The following is a 17,496-nucleotide window of genomic DNA, read 5'->3' as shown; positions in this document are numbered from 1 at the left end:
TGGTTTGAGCCTATTCCCTATGATTTGAATTATTTACCACAAAAGGCACTACCCTCTGCCCAATTTTGTCAGTCTGCCAGCCCCACATATGTGCAAACCAATTGATTCACATCTTCAAATCCCTGCATATTTGAAGTGTAGTGAGTCTATGGTGTATTCAGTGTCTCCTAACTCAGTGTTAGAGGTTCGATCCCCTGTGTGGCCATACGTGTTGTGAAGCATCCATTAGCAGCCTAAATAACTCTTCGGTCGTCTGCAGCCCTTTTAAATCAGCAGTAACTCAGTGGCTGTTCTATGCTCCCTTCTAGATAGAACGGGGGAAAAGAAGATTTTCCTGCTCGAGGGATCAATAAAGGCATTATCAAAAACTCAAGGGAGGAAAATAAATGATGTGGTGGCCCGGTGAAATTCATATAAGTATAAATGTTAATTAACCCTTAACTGCCTTGACGTAAACCAACCTGCAATGCACCAGTACATCAATACTGTGATGTACTGTATATGCAAACATATCCCTGTGTATGCCTCAGACACACAGATGGTAGGGTGAAGGGTGTACACCTTCTACACACTACGCCCATATGTCCGTGTTTTTTAGTTAGAATTTGTGGCCACGGTCAGAAGTTGTCTGTATTGGGGATATGATGTCATTCATTTTTATGTGATTTCCAGTTAAATAAAACAAAGAGGATTAAACTGAAAATAGTCTACATACGGTATATGCAACCTTATCCATGTAAAGACCAAAACGAGCCATGACTTACTGTAATACTAACAATTCTGCTTACAAGTATTGTCCCAGATACCTTTAATTTCCCTGCGCCATAGAACACCAATCATTTAATAGCATTTGAAACCTCATTAAAATGAACATGGGCGCTGTAGTTGCTGCAAACAGTGTATTAAACCGTGGCAGAAAATAATCCCCAACAAATGTTAAATTTGATAAGAAACTAGTGTCCAGCTGAAAAATGAAACCCCATTTTAAACTATATAAATGTATCAGTAAAAACCGAGGAAAGGACCAAATGATGTAGGAGAGTTGGAAAGCATTAAGAGATGGATTAACACATGGTTGGTGTTGGTCTTTTTAAGGCATTTATTGGACAATATGGAAACATTTCGAATAACAGCAGGTTTGTCTTTTTAGCAGTGTTTTTGCTGTAGCGTGAAGTATAATTTTCCAATATATTTTCCATTCCATTTTCCATTTTTTTGGAGACCCAATTTACAGTTGTCAGTGACTTCTGCAGGTCACTCTGGACTTGTGCCCTTTGTCCTCACCTGAATATGAACCAGAATTCTCAAATCAAAAATGGACTCAAGTGCCTCACAGTGTGTGACAGACAGGGCTGTAACAATGTCCTGTGAAAGGACCAAGAAGAGAGATGGTGTGAAGTGATTACTGAAGAGTTACCATGCTGTTTGTCGAAGGTTTTTCACCTGTGTGTTTTTGTGTGTGTGTGTGTGTGTGTGTGTGTGTGTGTGTGTGTGTGTGTGTGTGTGTGTGTGTGTGTGTGTGTGTGTGTGTGTGTGTGTGTGTGTGTGTGCGTGTGTGTGTGTGTTTCTGTGTGGGGTCTCTTGTTGTGTTCATCGCAAACCAATTACAGTAATCATAGATTTCATGTGGTCATAGTGCCCCCTACAGGCACAACAGAGGTTCTGCAGTAAAAACATAATGTCAACATATTGGTGTCAAGTCAAGAGAACATTCTTTTGAATGAACCACTAATGCCAAAACACAACAACATAATATTAAATATGTTGTATTAAATGATAGATTTTTTGGATACACATGTATACATGCCTTGTTGTTCTAAAATACAGTAAGTACTGTAATTGTCATAACTGGAGCAAAATGCAACACACAGGGGGGTATTTTCTTTATATAAAAATAGTTTTCATAATTTTAATGGAAAAGATTGCATAACATCACATGTTGGGGTAATAGCCTGATATGAATGCAGTTGGCGGAGAGCAGTTATGGAAATGCTACCACATAATTACAGCTATTTAGAAGAATTTGAATAGTGTTTAGTTCAGTGAGACGAGGGTGATTTACATTTGAGTGGCATCTGCAGAAACGGTTGGTATCTCCTATTGTTAAAAAGTGCAGAATGTACATCAAATTTACGAAGCAGTATATTGCATAAGTCATATACTTGACGCTTTTTCTGGCCTTATTGCCTAGCTTGTCAAAAAATATCATATTGCCATACTGTAGGTGGACAACAGAGGGAGCCGGTGACATCTATTTGAGAGAAAATATATCTCTATAGCAGCGGTTTTCAAACTGTGGGGCGCGCCCCCCTTGGGGGGCGCGGGTTTATGGCAGGGGGGGCGCGGATGAATATGTAAAAAAAAAAAAAAATGTTTTTTTTTTTTTTTTTTTTTTTAGTTTTAATTTTTTATACTAAGATCACGGCATAGCTGGACACAAGTTCTTCTGCTTCGTTCCCCTCACTGCATTTAAATGCATTCAGTAAATTACAGAGACATAGGTCTCGTTAAAGAAAAAGAGCACCAAGCCCAACCCAGAGGACCCTGCATACATTTTGTTTATTTTAAATTAATATTTTTATGGAAAATCCATGTGTCCTTCTTCAATAGCTTCTAATTCATCAGACCCAGTGTCTCCAAATTATTTGTTCACACAAAATTCCTCATATTTAGCCTCTTAATTGTCCTCTCAAAGTGCACCAGATTCATGCATTTCACTTTAAAAAGGTGAAAAAAAATCTACCGGGGGGGCATACCCCCGGACCCCCCTAGGAGGGTCTGGTTCTCCACTGGCTACTATTCTCCTCCAGCAGGACATTGGAGGCACTAGCGAAAAAACACTGGGTGTGTGAATGACATTTAACTAGTCAATAATTTGGGCAAGTCTGTCTGCCTATCTTTCTCACTCCGATGCACACTCAGTCAGTATTATCCATGCTTAAAGGAAGCAGGATTAAAACACTGGATTAAGATGTTAAGATGTATTAAATGTGTTTAAAAACGCACAAAAATGTTTAGAATGTTTCAAAAACATGTTTAAATTTGTAAAATAATAATTTTTTTTTTGGGGGGGGGGGCTCCGCTGAAATTTGTTCTCTGAGGGGGGGCTCACTCTCTCACACTTTGAAAACCCCTGCTCTATAGGATATCGACTATCTCAGGTAAAGTTCTCTCTTAAACCTGCAAGGATCTGTTGTCTTTTTGGCCATATGCTGGACCACAGCTCTGGGGCCTGCCTGCACACATGCACAATTAAAAAACATTCCCTAATCACATTTTATCACCCTGAAAGAACCTTACTTAGAAATAAAAAAGGTTCTGTCAGTGGCTGAATCCTCTAGTGGGATGTATGTTTAATGGAGAATCACTCTTCGTAAATAAGCATGGGCCACTGGGGTTGAGTGTGATTATAAGGGCCGTCACTAGGTATAAAAACTTAATGGCATTTAATAGATGCTGCTGGACTTTATAAGCTGTGGGTGTAATTAAGAGGAAGTCTCACATTACTTTTATTTTGAAGTGGCAGCCAATGGTAATCTTCTTGTAAGACAGCTCTGTGTTTTGAGTGGGATGCTATAAGCTCTCTGACAACCACCCAGTCTGGACTATCAACCAACAGAACGAAAACCCTTTATTATCAAGAGTCATTTAATAAGCTTTATATTGAGCCCGGTTTCTGATTACAGTAGGGGAGAACGGGTAATTTGTCACACGGGTTGGTTGTCACAATCGGTATATCTCGGAACCAGAAGGCGCTGTCTGTGAAATTTTGGTATGTAAATATCCAGAATTGGGATCAGAGGTCACCTACATAGTCTTCCTTGGAGTTAGACTGCTGAATTTGAGGTGAGACGACTGTTTGTGTTTTTCATGTCAAATTGAAAATATTTAGCTCCTCAGTATTTTTCTTCTAGGCTTTTACACAATGGGTTTATAACAAAACACTTGTTACCCATACAAAGTGTGAAGGGTAAACTATAGTTTAGATTGTGGTTAGCAAGCTAATTAGTTGTCAGATGGTTGTTGGCCTTGATGCTAGCAAGAAATTCAAGTTGGGGTTGGTCGTCACATTTTTTGGGGGGTTGGTTGTCACATGTTATCTCAAGGCTGCAGCCAGAAAAGGAACCCAATAATGAAAGAAATCATCAAGCTGTATCCTCACTGACACCCCAGAGAAGGAAAGAATAGAGCAGGAAAAGGCAGCTAGCATGCAAAAGAAAAAAGGGCAACAAAATCAAAACAACCCAGTGCATCCCAAACTAGACCAGCTGCCAAGGCTACAGTAAGTTATGTAGGCCTATTTGTCAACTTGACAATGCAATTAAACTTTCAAATTTAGTTCTACTTTTTTGCCTTCTTTTTAAGATTATTCCCATTAAGATAACATTGTGACAAACAACCCCATAGTGTTTGACAACCGACCCCTTGATGGGGTTGGTTGTCACAATGTGTAAGGGTGTCTTTGATGATTAATTTCTTCTTTATTACAATAAGATAGAAAAAGTGAGGGGTACACATTTCAAGCCAACACCTTAAGCTTCAATTTAATGTAGGAATGACTATTGAAAGATGTTTAGGTGATGAGCAATTCTCATTAGAGTAAAAAGTGTGCCTACTTACCCCGTTCTCCCCTACAACACACTCATGGGTTACTGTTTATATCTCCTCCAGGAGTATGAATGTGTCCTGAAAATACCATATACTGGATGTTATTTGTACTTTAGTTACACCATCCGTCAATCTACGGATAGTTTAGAACTCGCTATCTAACACTGATCCTTTAAACATCCAGCAATTTAGCTGAACTAGAAGCTTATTGTGTATGACATAGCATTTTTTATATGCAAGGTTCCACTCATACATGTGAAAGATCAATGCAAGTTTGGGCCACTGTGTAGCTCTGTGATATGGAACGATAGTGGGAAAAGTGTTTTGGCAACTTGTTTCCTCCCTCTTACACCCCCAGAGGAGCCCGCTGAGGCCATTAATCCAATAAACTGCTGTTAGTTGCAGTAGCTTGACAGCCACTTGCCTCCACAGATGAGCTGGGTCTGCTGTGAAGATGTATTGAGCCCAGGAGAGAGGGAAAGTTAATTTGTCTTGACCTTTGTGGCTATTGAAACAAGCTGTTACTTATGGACTCTATGCCACAACCCTCCCTCGTCTTTACTCAGGCCCAGGGAGTTGTGATTAAATGTGAGCGCGGTGAGGCGGACTCTTTGGTTTGGTAATGAGCCCTCTCAGCTCTGGTGTTTGACGCTCTGGCCTAGAACAGTGGAGGGAGAGATGGTTCAGAGAAGATACAAAAAAAAGATCCCCTCCACAAAGACTTAAATCTGCTCTTTAGTTTACTTAAAGGAACACTGCCAATATTTGATATAAATATTAGTCACAGCACCATTAATATTCATAAATTAAAAGTCCTATGTCCTAGTCATTTGGTCTACAGAACCTCTTCCAATGTGCATATACTGCAAAACTTGATTGCCTCTGAAAGTTTTAAAGCTGGTAAATGTTTGCAAAACTTGACTTGAAAACCAAATTAGTTATATCTTTCAAAATACCATTGCACAGCAAGATTTAGCATCTACAGCCATGCTTGTGTCATAGTGAGCTGTGCTTTACAGCTGAATGCTAATATTCTCACAATGATGATAGCATGCTGATGTTGTGTATATACAAGGTTTGCCCTGTTAAACATCTGAGTGTATCTTGTTAGTATGCTAGGTGCATGGAATGTCATTCGTATTTGGAAATGTGTGACAAATTTTTATTTTGAACTGATGATGGCACTAACTGAAAACAAATGAGGGATTCTAACAATTCATCCTAAAGGAGGCATGAATGTCTGCACCAACTTTGAGTTGTATTTCATGGCATTCCATCCAACTGCTGTCAAGAAACATCATGCACAAAAAAAAACTTTCCAGCCTTGAGGAAAAATCTGATCCGTCACAAAACTACAAAAATAGATCATAGATAGATGTTGAAACATTTCATTGGATAAGTGGATATTTGCTGGTGATGATCTTCAAAGGCATTATCATCTGGGAACCATGAATATCTTTACTATTATTTCCCTAAAAACTGAAAATGTCAACATTATGGTGGTACAAAAGTAAATGAAAACATTGGGATGTTGACCTCTGCGGACCATTAACATAATGTAGCTACCTGATTCCATCACAATCCGTCCAGTAATTGTTTTAGATGTTCTAGTTTGGTCCAAAGTAGGGGACGGACCCTCTCTTGAGCCACACCTCTATAAGCATGCTCATTTTCATTCTACACAAATATAAAGCTTTTGTGTCTCTTGACCGGATCATCCCAAAGAGTTATCACTGTTCTAATGTAACCTGTGTTTTTCTGATTTTGTTTGTACTGGTTTTGAACACGATACATCTGATTAAGAGCATGTGGAACTCCCAGAGCAATTACACCATGAATTACACCCCCTGCCTAACGAGCAATGATGGGGTGTCTCTGAGTTTTCATAATTTCAAACTGAGTAAGGCTCATGTTAGGTGGTTGTTTTTTGATGTGAGACAAGGAGTGGATTTATTTTTAAAATCAGGATTAGCTGTTAATTGGATTGGAAACGCCTGTGCCAAATCTGTGTGTTTTGGCAAAGACAAAACTGCAACAGCACTGACAGCTGCTGGACACAAATTAAGCTGGGCACATTTACTCACAATGGCACTATTGGTTAATTAAGATTGGACGGCAAGAAATCATTTACTCTTACACAAACCTTCTAGCACTCAAAGTCAATCATCTTCCTCTAGCGGGCGTTCAGTGCAGGCAGATTTGCAGCTGAGGCAGCTTTATGCATATTCAATACTATAGATCACAGTCCACCTCATTTTCTTTCCTCCTCTGTTTGGATTACAGTAAACAGCGGATTTGTTATTGTGAGAGTGGTGAAATGCAAAGTATCGAGTATCTATGCAGATGTCAATGCTGGATCTTTGGATAAAGTTAGTTTAACCTCCATTTAACATTGTTCATTAGCTTTTATGATTTTTTTCTCTCTCTCTCTCTCTCTCTCTCTCTCTCTCAGAGCTGTTTAATTATTTAGTCTTGTCACATGTAGCAATTTAATTTCAATTTTTTAAACTAATGTATACAACATATTTACCTTAAGTCTCAAAATGTACGTAAAGCTTTTCTATCAAATGCATTTCCTGAGCACTATCCAGCCATTTCTCTGAGGATCAGCTTCACACTAATCTCTTGTTAGAGCTTTTTTTTGCTGGCTACAGGGTTAACGGTTTTTGAGGTATCCGTCCTTTTCTGTACAGCCACCTCATTTATCCCCAAGAATGCCTTACTGCAGCATTGTTTAGAGTGTCGAAATCACATAATGTGTTAAATACTTTCATTTTGTGTGAAGCATTTCCACGTTTTGGCTAATGCGACCCAAGAGTAGAAACGTTAAGGCAGTGCTGATTCGTTCGGTTCAAGATTGTTTGACCTGGAAAATGCCACTGTGGCTTCCCTCATTATTCAGCTTGAATACACATTTTTAAGTACCAGCATATCTTTGGAGTACACTAGTACATTATAAGTACTGGAGGAATAATCGACCTCTCGTCCCGGATCTGCATCTACAAGTCACGGTGTAAAAATGGGGATTCAAAAGGATGTGCTAATTCAGGAACCTTTTTATACCTCATTATTGCCCATACACACCCATCCCTATTCATATACCATGCAACTGTGCTTGAAAGAGAGAAAGAGAGGGAGAGAGAGAGAGGGTTGTCATGTGCTGTCTAAGAGCATGCACTGGTTTGATCCTCCTCCGTGTGCACAGATAAAAGTCTGAGTCACTGACTGGGATCTTTTAATGATCCCACCAACTCGACCTATTCTATTTTCCTATTTATTTTTGTTCTTCTTACCATATACATAGCGCTACTGAAAATATGAAAACATCAGTTCCCAACGAAAGCTGGCAGCTCCTAAATCGGCCAGACACACACACACACACACACACACACACACACACACACACACACACACACACACACACACACCAACGTCTTTAATTATGACACAACAATATCATTCATAAGTAACACATTGTAATGTTTATCCATCAAACATCCTGTCCTGCTTTTTTAGCACAGTCACAGTAAGTTCTTGCACTTCATCCATTAGCTCCCATCCACAGTTCCTGACATTTTCAATTTTCAACCCAAACACAGGTGTGGGGGGTAATGGAAAATGATGATGGATTTGCTGAGGGATGTCAAAATGGGTCTGGGCATGGGTGTTTTTAAAGCTCCCTGTCCTAGTTAAAGGCAGGGCAGGGGATTCTTACTTGAGTGTGAGGTAGAGTATGAGCAGTGAATTATTCAGTGCAGCTTCCTTTAGGCTCGCTAACACTTTGCGGCTTTTACACACACACACACACACACACACACACACACACACACAGTATGTCTTCAAAGACGGTCACAGGGACGGCAGAGGCATTCTCAGATCAATACTGAGCGGCTCAGCACGTAGCACGGACAGTGATCTGCTTGATGTATCATCTGTGCGCGTATAATGGCTTCTCAAGAGTAAAAGGCCAACGGCCTGTAGAATGACATGATAAGGGTGTACAGAGAGGGTGTCGGGGGGCAATTCCAGTTGACCAGCTCAATTTAAAAGTGTAATGAAATACAATATGAAGGTGTGAATTGTCACTTCAGCTTTCAAAAGCAATTTCTCCTGCTGGTAGCTAGACCTAACAGACAAGAGTCACGGCACACTCAACAATGTTTTTCTCACAATGGCCTCGTGCACAAGCCTGAAGATGTTGCCCGAAGACAGGACATGTAAGCAGTGATGAGAAAAGCAAAGCTGTCAGGACTGTAACTGTATGTCACATAAGTCTCTATGACTAGCCAACATAGCTGCCGAGTCAGTCCTTTAGTGACAACAATCTCTGACCTCATGTTACCTTTCATTAAATACACTGAACAAAAATAAAAACATATAAACGCAACACTTTTGTTTTAAGCTCCAATTTTTCACGAGCTGAAAAAGATTGAACTTTTTCTATCTACACAAACATGTCTATTTCTTTCAAATTATGTTAAGAAAAGTGTTTAAATATGTGTAATTGAGCACTTCTTTGCAGAAATAATCCATTCACCTGACAGGTGTGGCATCTCAAGATGGTGATTAGACTGCATGATTAGTGCACAGGTGTGCAGAATGGTCTGGACACAATAAAATGCCAGTTTATCACACAGCACAATGTCACAGCAAGTTTTGAGGGAGCGTGCAATTGGCATGTTGACTGCAGAAATTTCAACCAGAGATGTTGCCCGTGAAATGAATGCACCATAAGCTGAAATGTTTGGCAATGCATCCAACCCACCTCACAAACTCTGGTAACCACGCTAGTGCAGTTCCTCCCCAGTTTGGTGTCCTAACCAACTTGAGTGGGTAAATGTCTGGCACTTTCTAGAAGTGTGCTCTTCATGGATGAATCTCGGTTTTTACTGTACCAGGGAGATGGCTGATCCCATGTGGGCGAGCGGTTTGCTAATGTCAACGTTGTGAATGAGTAGCCCATGGTGGAGGTGGGGTTCTGGTATTGGCGGGTATATGTTACTGACAATGAACACAGGTGCATTTTATTGACGGCATATTGAACGCACAGATATATCGTGATGAGATCATGAAGTCCATTGTTGTGCCATTTATCCACAACCATCACTCCATGTTGCAATGATCTGTACACAATTACTGAAAAAACTTAAAACATCCCAGTTCTTGCACCGGACATATCACCCATTGGGATGCTCTGGATTGGCGTATATGACATGTAGTTCCAGTTCCTGCGAATACCCACCAACTTCACACAGCCATTCAAAAGAGTGGACCAACTTTCCACAGGCCACAATCAACAACCTGATGAACTCAAGGAGAAGAAGTTGTGTTGCACTGCGCGAGGCATATCTGTGAAATCCATAGGTCCGTGCCTTTTATACATGTATCTTTAAAGATAAACTGCACATTTTAGTGTGGCCTTTTATTTAGACCAGGCTAAGGCACACCTGTGCAATCATCATGCTGTCTAATCAGCATCTTGATATGCAACACCTGTCAGGTGGGTGGATTATGACACAGCATAAACTCTTACTAACGCACATTTAAACACATTCGTGAACGGATTCTTTTTTAAATAGGCCTTTTGTATAGAAAAAGTCTTGATGTCATCATGAAAAAATAGGAGCAAAACCAATGGGCACTAAATTGCAAATCACAACAATTGGACTAAACACGCATGCAGACACAAACAGTAGAAAACATATTCTTGTCATGTTGATTTGCAAATGTCTTTATGCTAATAAGATGATATGAGAATGAAATAACTAGGTAAATAGTATGGACTTTAATGTGCAGTTGCATTATTCGAGGAATGGGTTTTATCTCCTTGCATCCATTTTAATAAAAAATGATTTCCTCTTTGTCACCCACATCCCCACAGCTGGATGAAACAAACAAAGAGTGGAATGAAATATGTACATGTATGCACATAAATGCACATGCTATAAACTGTACCAAAGTAATAATCATCGTGAAGAAATTTCAGCAGACATCTTGTCCTTGCTTCAATAACCAGCCCTTTGGCTATTCATCACAGATTCTGTGCGGTCATTGTCATTAAAGCAACACAACAATAGACTGTTGAGTACAAAACATACAAAAGGAGCATAAACAGGATGAATGCTTTAACTTTGAAAGATTAATTTGCGGGGATTTCACGTGCTCCTCAGACAGAAAATGAGGATTAATTGGTATCACTATCATTAGAAACCACTTCAGTTACCATGCAAAGCCTCCCAGGGAGACCTGCTTTCTTTGGGACAGGGGAAGAAGGTTTGTGCTGGGGGGTGGGGGACTGATGGGTGTGTGACGTTGGCGAATTGCAGCAATTTCCAAAGTGTATACGTGAGGAGAGACCAGCCGGGACGCACTGGATACGGCAGTTTTGAGGAGGGACGGCAAGTGGAGGACGGGGGGTGGGGTGAGAGAAAACCATACATCACAACAGTGTGTTGGATGGATGCAAGGGGACAGAGAGCAGGAGAGCGGCTCTAGAAACATCAAGGGGTCCCATCAAGAGGTCTGGTGTCTGCACCAAATCAGCTTCAGGCATGTAGTCGAAGCGGTTCAGAGCTCAGCCCAACCGAGCTCGTCATCATGAAGAAACACTCCGCAAGGGTTGCCCCGCTGTCCGCCTGCAACAGTCCGGTGCTCACCCTCACCAAAGTGGAAGGTAAAGGAGAGTTCATGTTCATTTGAGACCGCCCGCAACCCCGTAAACAGGGGGCGGCTGCTGCGTCTGTCTTTTTTTGGGAAGACTGTTGTGTGCGTTTTTCTTTCTCTCCACAGAGCACTCTAAATTTAGAAGCATCCCTTCCCACAGGAGTCTGTCTGTTAGTGAGAACATTTTCAGGCTGATATCTCTTAAGGCTGCGCTCACGTATCTTGTCCAAGACTGGTCGCTTTTTTGAGACACAGATCAACTTTAGAAAACCCTGCTGCGAGCGAGATTAAAAGAAACGCGAGGATTGATCACGCGCGCAACTTACCATGAAACATGGAATGCAACATTTACGTAAACAATTGGACAGCGTCGGACAGCGTCATTATCGATTTTCTGCACTCAAGTACCTATTTATTATACATAGTATTGTCTGTCATTGTCTGGAAGAACCCAAACGAAACCATTTCCAAATTGTTATGTTATTGCCGCATGGATTTTGTTGATTGATTGTTTGTTTGTTTGTTTGTTTGTTTTTTGAATGATCGTGACTCATGCTGTGGCCCGACGAACGATGTGCTAAATATACTGGTCCATAGGGAGGATCTTAAGTTGTTATTGCAGCAGGAATTCCCCTCTCACTCTCCACTCCTCCACCCATAACTGGCTGCACAGAGTCAATTAAAATACCTGAGCATCGCGACAGGGCTGCTGGGACATACACCCCATGCTGTGAACATGTTAACGGTCCCGACTTGTATTCTAGTAGTGGCTTCATACTGGATCTGTTTTGGTCTCCCTGCCTTGATGTCTGAGAGTAAACATGGGAAATCTGACATTGGACATTGGGCTACCAGCTGACATCATTAAGGGACAACTCCCCTCTGACTGTGTGTGTGTGTGTGTGTGTGTGTGTGTGTGTGTGTGTGTGTGTGTGTGTGTGTGTGTGTGTGTGTGTGTGTGTGTGTGTGTGTGTGTGTGTATGTTGCTGCATCAACCCCGAACACACCTGTCTTGACCACATGTAGACTGACTGTACAGTGCATATTCTGCACAGCCGGCTCTTGGCAGAGGACAAGCGAATGCCTCATTGTTTGGCACACGCCCAGAGCAAACAACACATTGTCTGCTGATTTCATTATCTGAAGCAATCCTTGTGCATCTAGCCAGTAACCTGTATACAAACCTGCAATATAAGCGTACATTATTTATCTCTCTATCTTTAATTGTATTATTCTTGTTTTGCATGATTAAAGTGCACGTACAAATGATATTGCGGAATAGTCCTTAGAGGTTATGATGACCTACAGATGTGACTACTGTTTGATCAGCTTCTGGTGGGAGAAGGTTGCTGGTGGCTGTGTTTTTTAGCAGTGTGGTGCAGTGAAGTAACGCTCAAATGAGCACAAGCGGCGGCCCATTAAATTGTGTCCCAGCAGCAAGTGGAACTAATTTGCCAAAATGTCAGCCTCCAACGAAAATGCTGTTTTCAAGTTTAAATACTTTATTCCCCAACCCCTGTTACAGTAGTTTGGGGATTCGCAACTTGGACTACAGAGCTTGCTGACGTAGACTTGCCAGTGAAGCTTTAGACTCTCTGTCTATTTTCCCGTTGGTTGTGTTGGTTGTGTTGGTTGTGTTGGTTGTGGGTTCACTGTTCATTAATAATGACTAGAACAGATGTTAGAAGAACATGAATGTATGGACACTGCACTGGGATCTGTCAAATTATCCAACTGAATGCTGAAGCTGTGTACAAGGTGTTGCATATATTCACTGCAGCCGAGTAACTGACATGTGATTCTAAGCTTCTAGCTGCGGTGGTGGGTTGTTATTTGACATGCTTCTATACTTTAGAATGGACCAAAGCTGTGTTGTTCTGACACAGGGAAAGGATTGTAAATGAGTATTCTAAATTGTTGAAGGGAGTCAAAGCTGTAGAGTTTATGATGTGCGCGTTTCGCCTCCTCATTTCAGCAGCTGCTTTGAAGGAGGGGGGGGGGGGAATCACAGGGATTCACAGTCGATCAACACACAGATTTTTCAGAGCCTCTGCCGCTTATGTAACACCAGCTCCCAGGAAACCTCTGTTCTCCTCAATAACAACCTGTCAAATTTAATCCAGTTCATTTCCACAGTGCCACATGGTATTCTGGCGTGGCAATGCACAGTATATCTAAACATCAACATACTGTAAGAATGAAGAGACACTGTGACATCATTTGTAACTTTGACTTGTTGTCTTCAGATTTGAACTTCAGATTATTGTTCTCCTATTTGCTTCTGTCACAAGATCACCCAGATTTCGTCAGGTCAAAATTCAGTCATATTTATGGCTTTGAGGGGAAAAGGTGGAACCGCCACCTATCAATTTTGCCATCACATCCAAGTTATACACCCTAATAAATACATACAATCCCTTTTTTGTAGTGTAACAAAAGCCCATTTCTGGGAATCTACTGCTGTCTCCATACAGCCACAAGTTTGATTCACCGTCTTCATCTGGAGTATTTATCTCTTGTTCTATAGTTTCCCATGATACATTCATCCCCCAACCAGAGGGTCCAGGGGATGATAACTATTGATATCCTCTTCTAATGTGTTCAGAGCTCATGTCTTTGGGGAACCTCTGTGTTGTTTCTGTGTCGTTTACGCTTATTGCACTTAGAAGTTCATAAAAGTGCCTTTAATCTCTGTAATGTCATTACACGCTTTGAAAGAGAACATGGCTGTCATTTTAAAAGTGATTCAGCATCCGTGAGTCCCCCCAGGAAGCTTGTCATATTTCACCAGCTTCTATTACTGAACCTTTTCCCCCGAGACGCTCCCTGCACCGCAACCACAGATCACTGTACACACCATGCCGAATGATAGCAAATACAGTTTATAGCTGTTCAAATACACAGGACAAGAGGTTCAAAAATGTGCAATAAATGAATTGTACTCTTTGACAGTTTGGTTTATTCTGCAGCCTTTAATATTTCAAAGACGTTTTGAAAAATGCAAGAGAGGCAAATATCAGATGAGTTGCTAAATGGATGCATAGTTGGGTTAACTTGGTCAGTCTGCCCGGCTCTTTGTGCACAGTGTGTGAATGTCAATTTCACCTCAATGTAACACAATAAATGAGTGGGAATACTGAAAAAATTACAATGAGTTTGTCAACACACACTAACCTGAATCATCGTCATTGTTAAACATGAAACATAGCAGGATGTGCATTACTTCAAGGGCAAAGCGCACAAAAACAATCTTGCATCTTGTACGGTACTTGTTTGCATGGTTCCTATTTGTATGTAAATGCACCGCCAGGCCTGTGTCAATTGTAACAACCTCAGCAAGGAGAGGAGGTTGCGGCTGCTTTAAACAAAGATATACAGACATACAGTAGGTACATGTACTGTATGTTTAACCTGCCATCTTTACATGGTGGTGATGAAAGACTGAAAATTAATTTGGGACATTTTTTTTCCAAGCTCCTTTTATAAAATGCCTCACTTTTACTCATTTGAATGTAATTGGGGTTGACTTTGAAGGTAGTTACATGAATAACGGTGAGCCTTTCCCTTCCCTCTTTATTCATTTTAAAAGCAAGTGAGCAAGCTTATCTCGCTGGATAAGTGTGCAATTAATACAAAATGACAGGGCTTTTTATTTTATTAAGAGGCCAAGCTTTTGCTCAGTTCCATCAATTGAAGAGTGTGTGTGTGTGCGGCCATGAAGCTATCAATTGCATTGTAATGCATGAGATATGAGTTGATGGATTCATGTTGAGTGCTAAACTGAATCATTTCAGGTTTTGCTGTCGTGACTGCCTCGTACCCCAGTTGTGTCTCATAAGCAAATGCCTTCTGTTACAGTGTAGTAGTGTGTCATCTGTGTGTGAGATCCTCTGCACAAAGATGTGAAGAGGAGGCTCTGAGCTCTAATCCTAAATCGTGGGAGTAGATCCGAAAGCTTTTTTTCAGGGTGCAGGAAGGCTGCCTATCCTCTCCACATGTGGAACACAGCCTGTAGACCAGATGGTACAGCTGTGGTGTGCTACTAGGAGGCTACTTATTACAGAGCTGGTATAACAAAATACTTCCACTATCCCTACGGCAGTTCTGATAATTGTGATCAGCCTGGTAGAGAGTGTCAGCAAAAATGTGTGCTGTGTGCTTTGCAGCATTTCATCTGTGAAATGACTTCCTTTTTTCTTTTGCTACTATTAAAAATGAATCAGTCATCAAAGTGTAATTCATGCGAGTGTGGCAGAGTCCCTCCATGCACTATCTATCAGTGGATGCAGGGAGGGATTGAAACTGCTGTTTGGGCAAACACTCAGAATGTACACCTGTGGTGGTTGTCTATCCATTACTTCAACAGAGGCGCTGTGGCCAATCTTTTAAATATTGATTTGGTCGCGGAAAGTGCTGGGACTCCTGCCAGTCTGTTTAACGGCCCGTCCATCACGCTATATTCACTTCTCTAAGGGACCGCAAGAGGAGGAGAGGGAGGGATGCGTTTGGGACCCATTGCCAAATATGAGTAATTGCTAATTGCTCAGCTTTTACACGTACACACACAAACAAACAAACAAACAAACTGTGGGCTGCTTGCATCAGTGTTTTGCGGTGTGACCAACCAATGAGGCATCAGAGCGGTCACAGCATTGACCTGTATCATGAGCATCTGTTGAAGCAGATGGGCCAGTCCAGGCAGTGACAAACAGCAAGTTTGCCACTCGGCGAGGAGAAGTAGCTCTGGTTGTTGTCCTGTGAGGTTGAAGGAGAAAGCCGCTCTGGAATTAAGGAGAGCGGGATCAGTTACAGTCGTGCCGCCCTTGTCTGCCCTCGTGGGCCTTTGTCCTCTCAGACCATGTGGTCCCACCTCTCAGCTGTTTGACGCAGCAGGGTGTGTGTTTTCCAACTGTCTCCCTGTTGCGTTATTGAGCAGGACAGGCTTGTCAGATGAGACTACTCTGGTGTGTTGAAAGGCCTCCGACTGACAGCTTGGTCCGGCCAGGCTGTCACAGCCAAGTATCACACACTCCCATTGTCTGTCAGAAACACAGAGATCACAAAGGCAGTGACTGCTGCCTGTCTGCCATGATGAAACTACCTCCCTTTGGTAATATGACATTTGTAGTATATACTGTAGTTAATAACACATTTTTAGATAATTTTTTCAACAAATACAGTTCAAGGCTCTAATTTACAAGACACACTGCACAAGTCAACATGAAGGGCTTATTTCTATTTAGAATACTGATACTATGACTGGTGTTGTTTGACAGCCAAAGAGAAGTTTGGAGATGAACAAGCATTTTGTTCTAGCCTGACATGCAGAGAGGCTCTTCATTTATGAATATCAAAATTCTTGCACCCAGAGGTAACCTTAATGCATTCAAGGTGTTTAACATGAACAACTCTTAGACACACAGGGGGCTTCACACTGTAATGAAGTGAATGAGTAAGTTGCACCAGTAAATTCCTATTCATCGGTAAGCAGAGAACCAGCAGACAGTAAAACAAAGGAGAGGAGTTTCTCTGAAGTGTGTATCGGATGATTGATCTGTTTACCCTCTTGAATCACTGAGGCCTAGCGCCGCTGCTATTCACTCTCACTCCCACGTAGGTGTCGCCAAACAGACAAACCACTAGTGTCTCCAACCTATAGCATGGGTCCCCAGTGAAGAGCTCTTCTGACAGTTGTACCGCCACCCTGTCAAACCAACCCTATATAGCCTGATGCTATGGTCACTTCTGACTGCTGGGATTCTTGCTTTGGGAGTATAGAGCGGGAGTGGCTGAGAGATGATGGCTGGATGGTGTGTGGGCGGTGGCCTGCTCAGGGGGCTCTACGTACACTGGGAAGTTGCAGCAGTGTTTTGCCTGTCAGTGCCAGGGTTCTGTGAAGTGTGAGAGCAGGCACTGAGGCAGTTGCTCCACCGCCACGTTTGGGATTTGCAGCTATATCAGCAGGAGAGATCTGCACTGCAGAGTCTGTGGGGGAGGGAGGGAGGAGAAGGAATGAGGAGTGTAGGGAAGCGGGGAAGCATGGGCCGCGATGGAAGAAAATGCTGAAAAACTTGCTAGTTAAGGGCCAGATAGATCTAAGCACCACCGCGAGTGCTTCAACCCCACTGGGACATCTATTCAATACCCATCTTACGAGGAGATCAGTGTTCTAAAACACCAGAGGCAGTGTTATGTAAGAGAAACAATCGATTTACTGTGCTTTTT

General features: G+C 41.7%; 1 protein-coding gene across 2 annotated transcripts in view; it reads left to right on the top strand.

Moving 5' to 3' along the window:
* Positions 1–17,496, top strand: part of slc35f3b (solute carrier family 35 member F3b) — a gene marked incomplete at both ends in the record, with an annotated part of 47,293 nt that overhangs the window by 16,521 nt on the left and 13,276 nt on the right. The window contains one exon of one of the 2 annotated variants that reach the window (XM_080036395.1): positions 11,206–11,281. The exons of the other annotated variant lie outside the window; for it this stretch is intronic. Coding sequence (XP_079892521.1) covers positions 11,206–11,281 — 76 coding nt within the window. Of the gene's footprint in view, positions 1–11,205; positions 11,282–17,496 lie in introns of those variants that run through there. 2 annotated transcript variants of the gene reach the window in all.

The sequence above is a fragment of the Ammodytes marinus genome (assembly GCF_949987685.1).
Source record: "Ammodytes marinus genome assembly, chromosome: 11".
Classification (NCBI taxonomy): Eukaryota; Metazoa; Chordata; class Actinopteri; order Uranoscopiformes; family Ammodytidae; genus Ammodytes; species Ammodytes marinus.
Note: the sequence above shows the minus strand (reverse complement) of the source record. Positions and strands in the feature narration are given on the sequence as shown.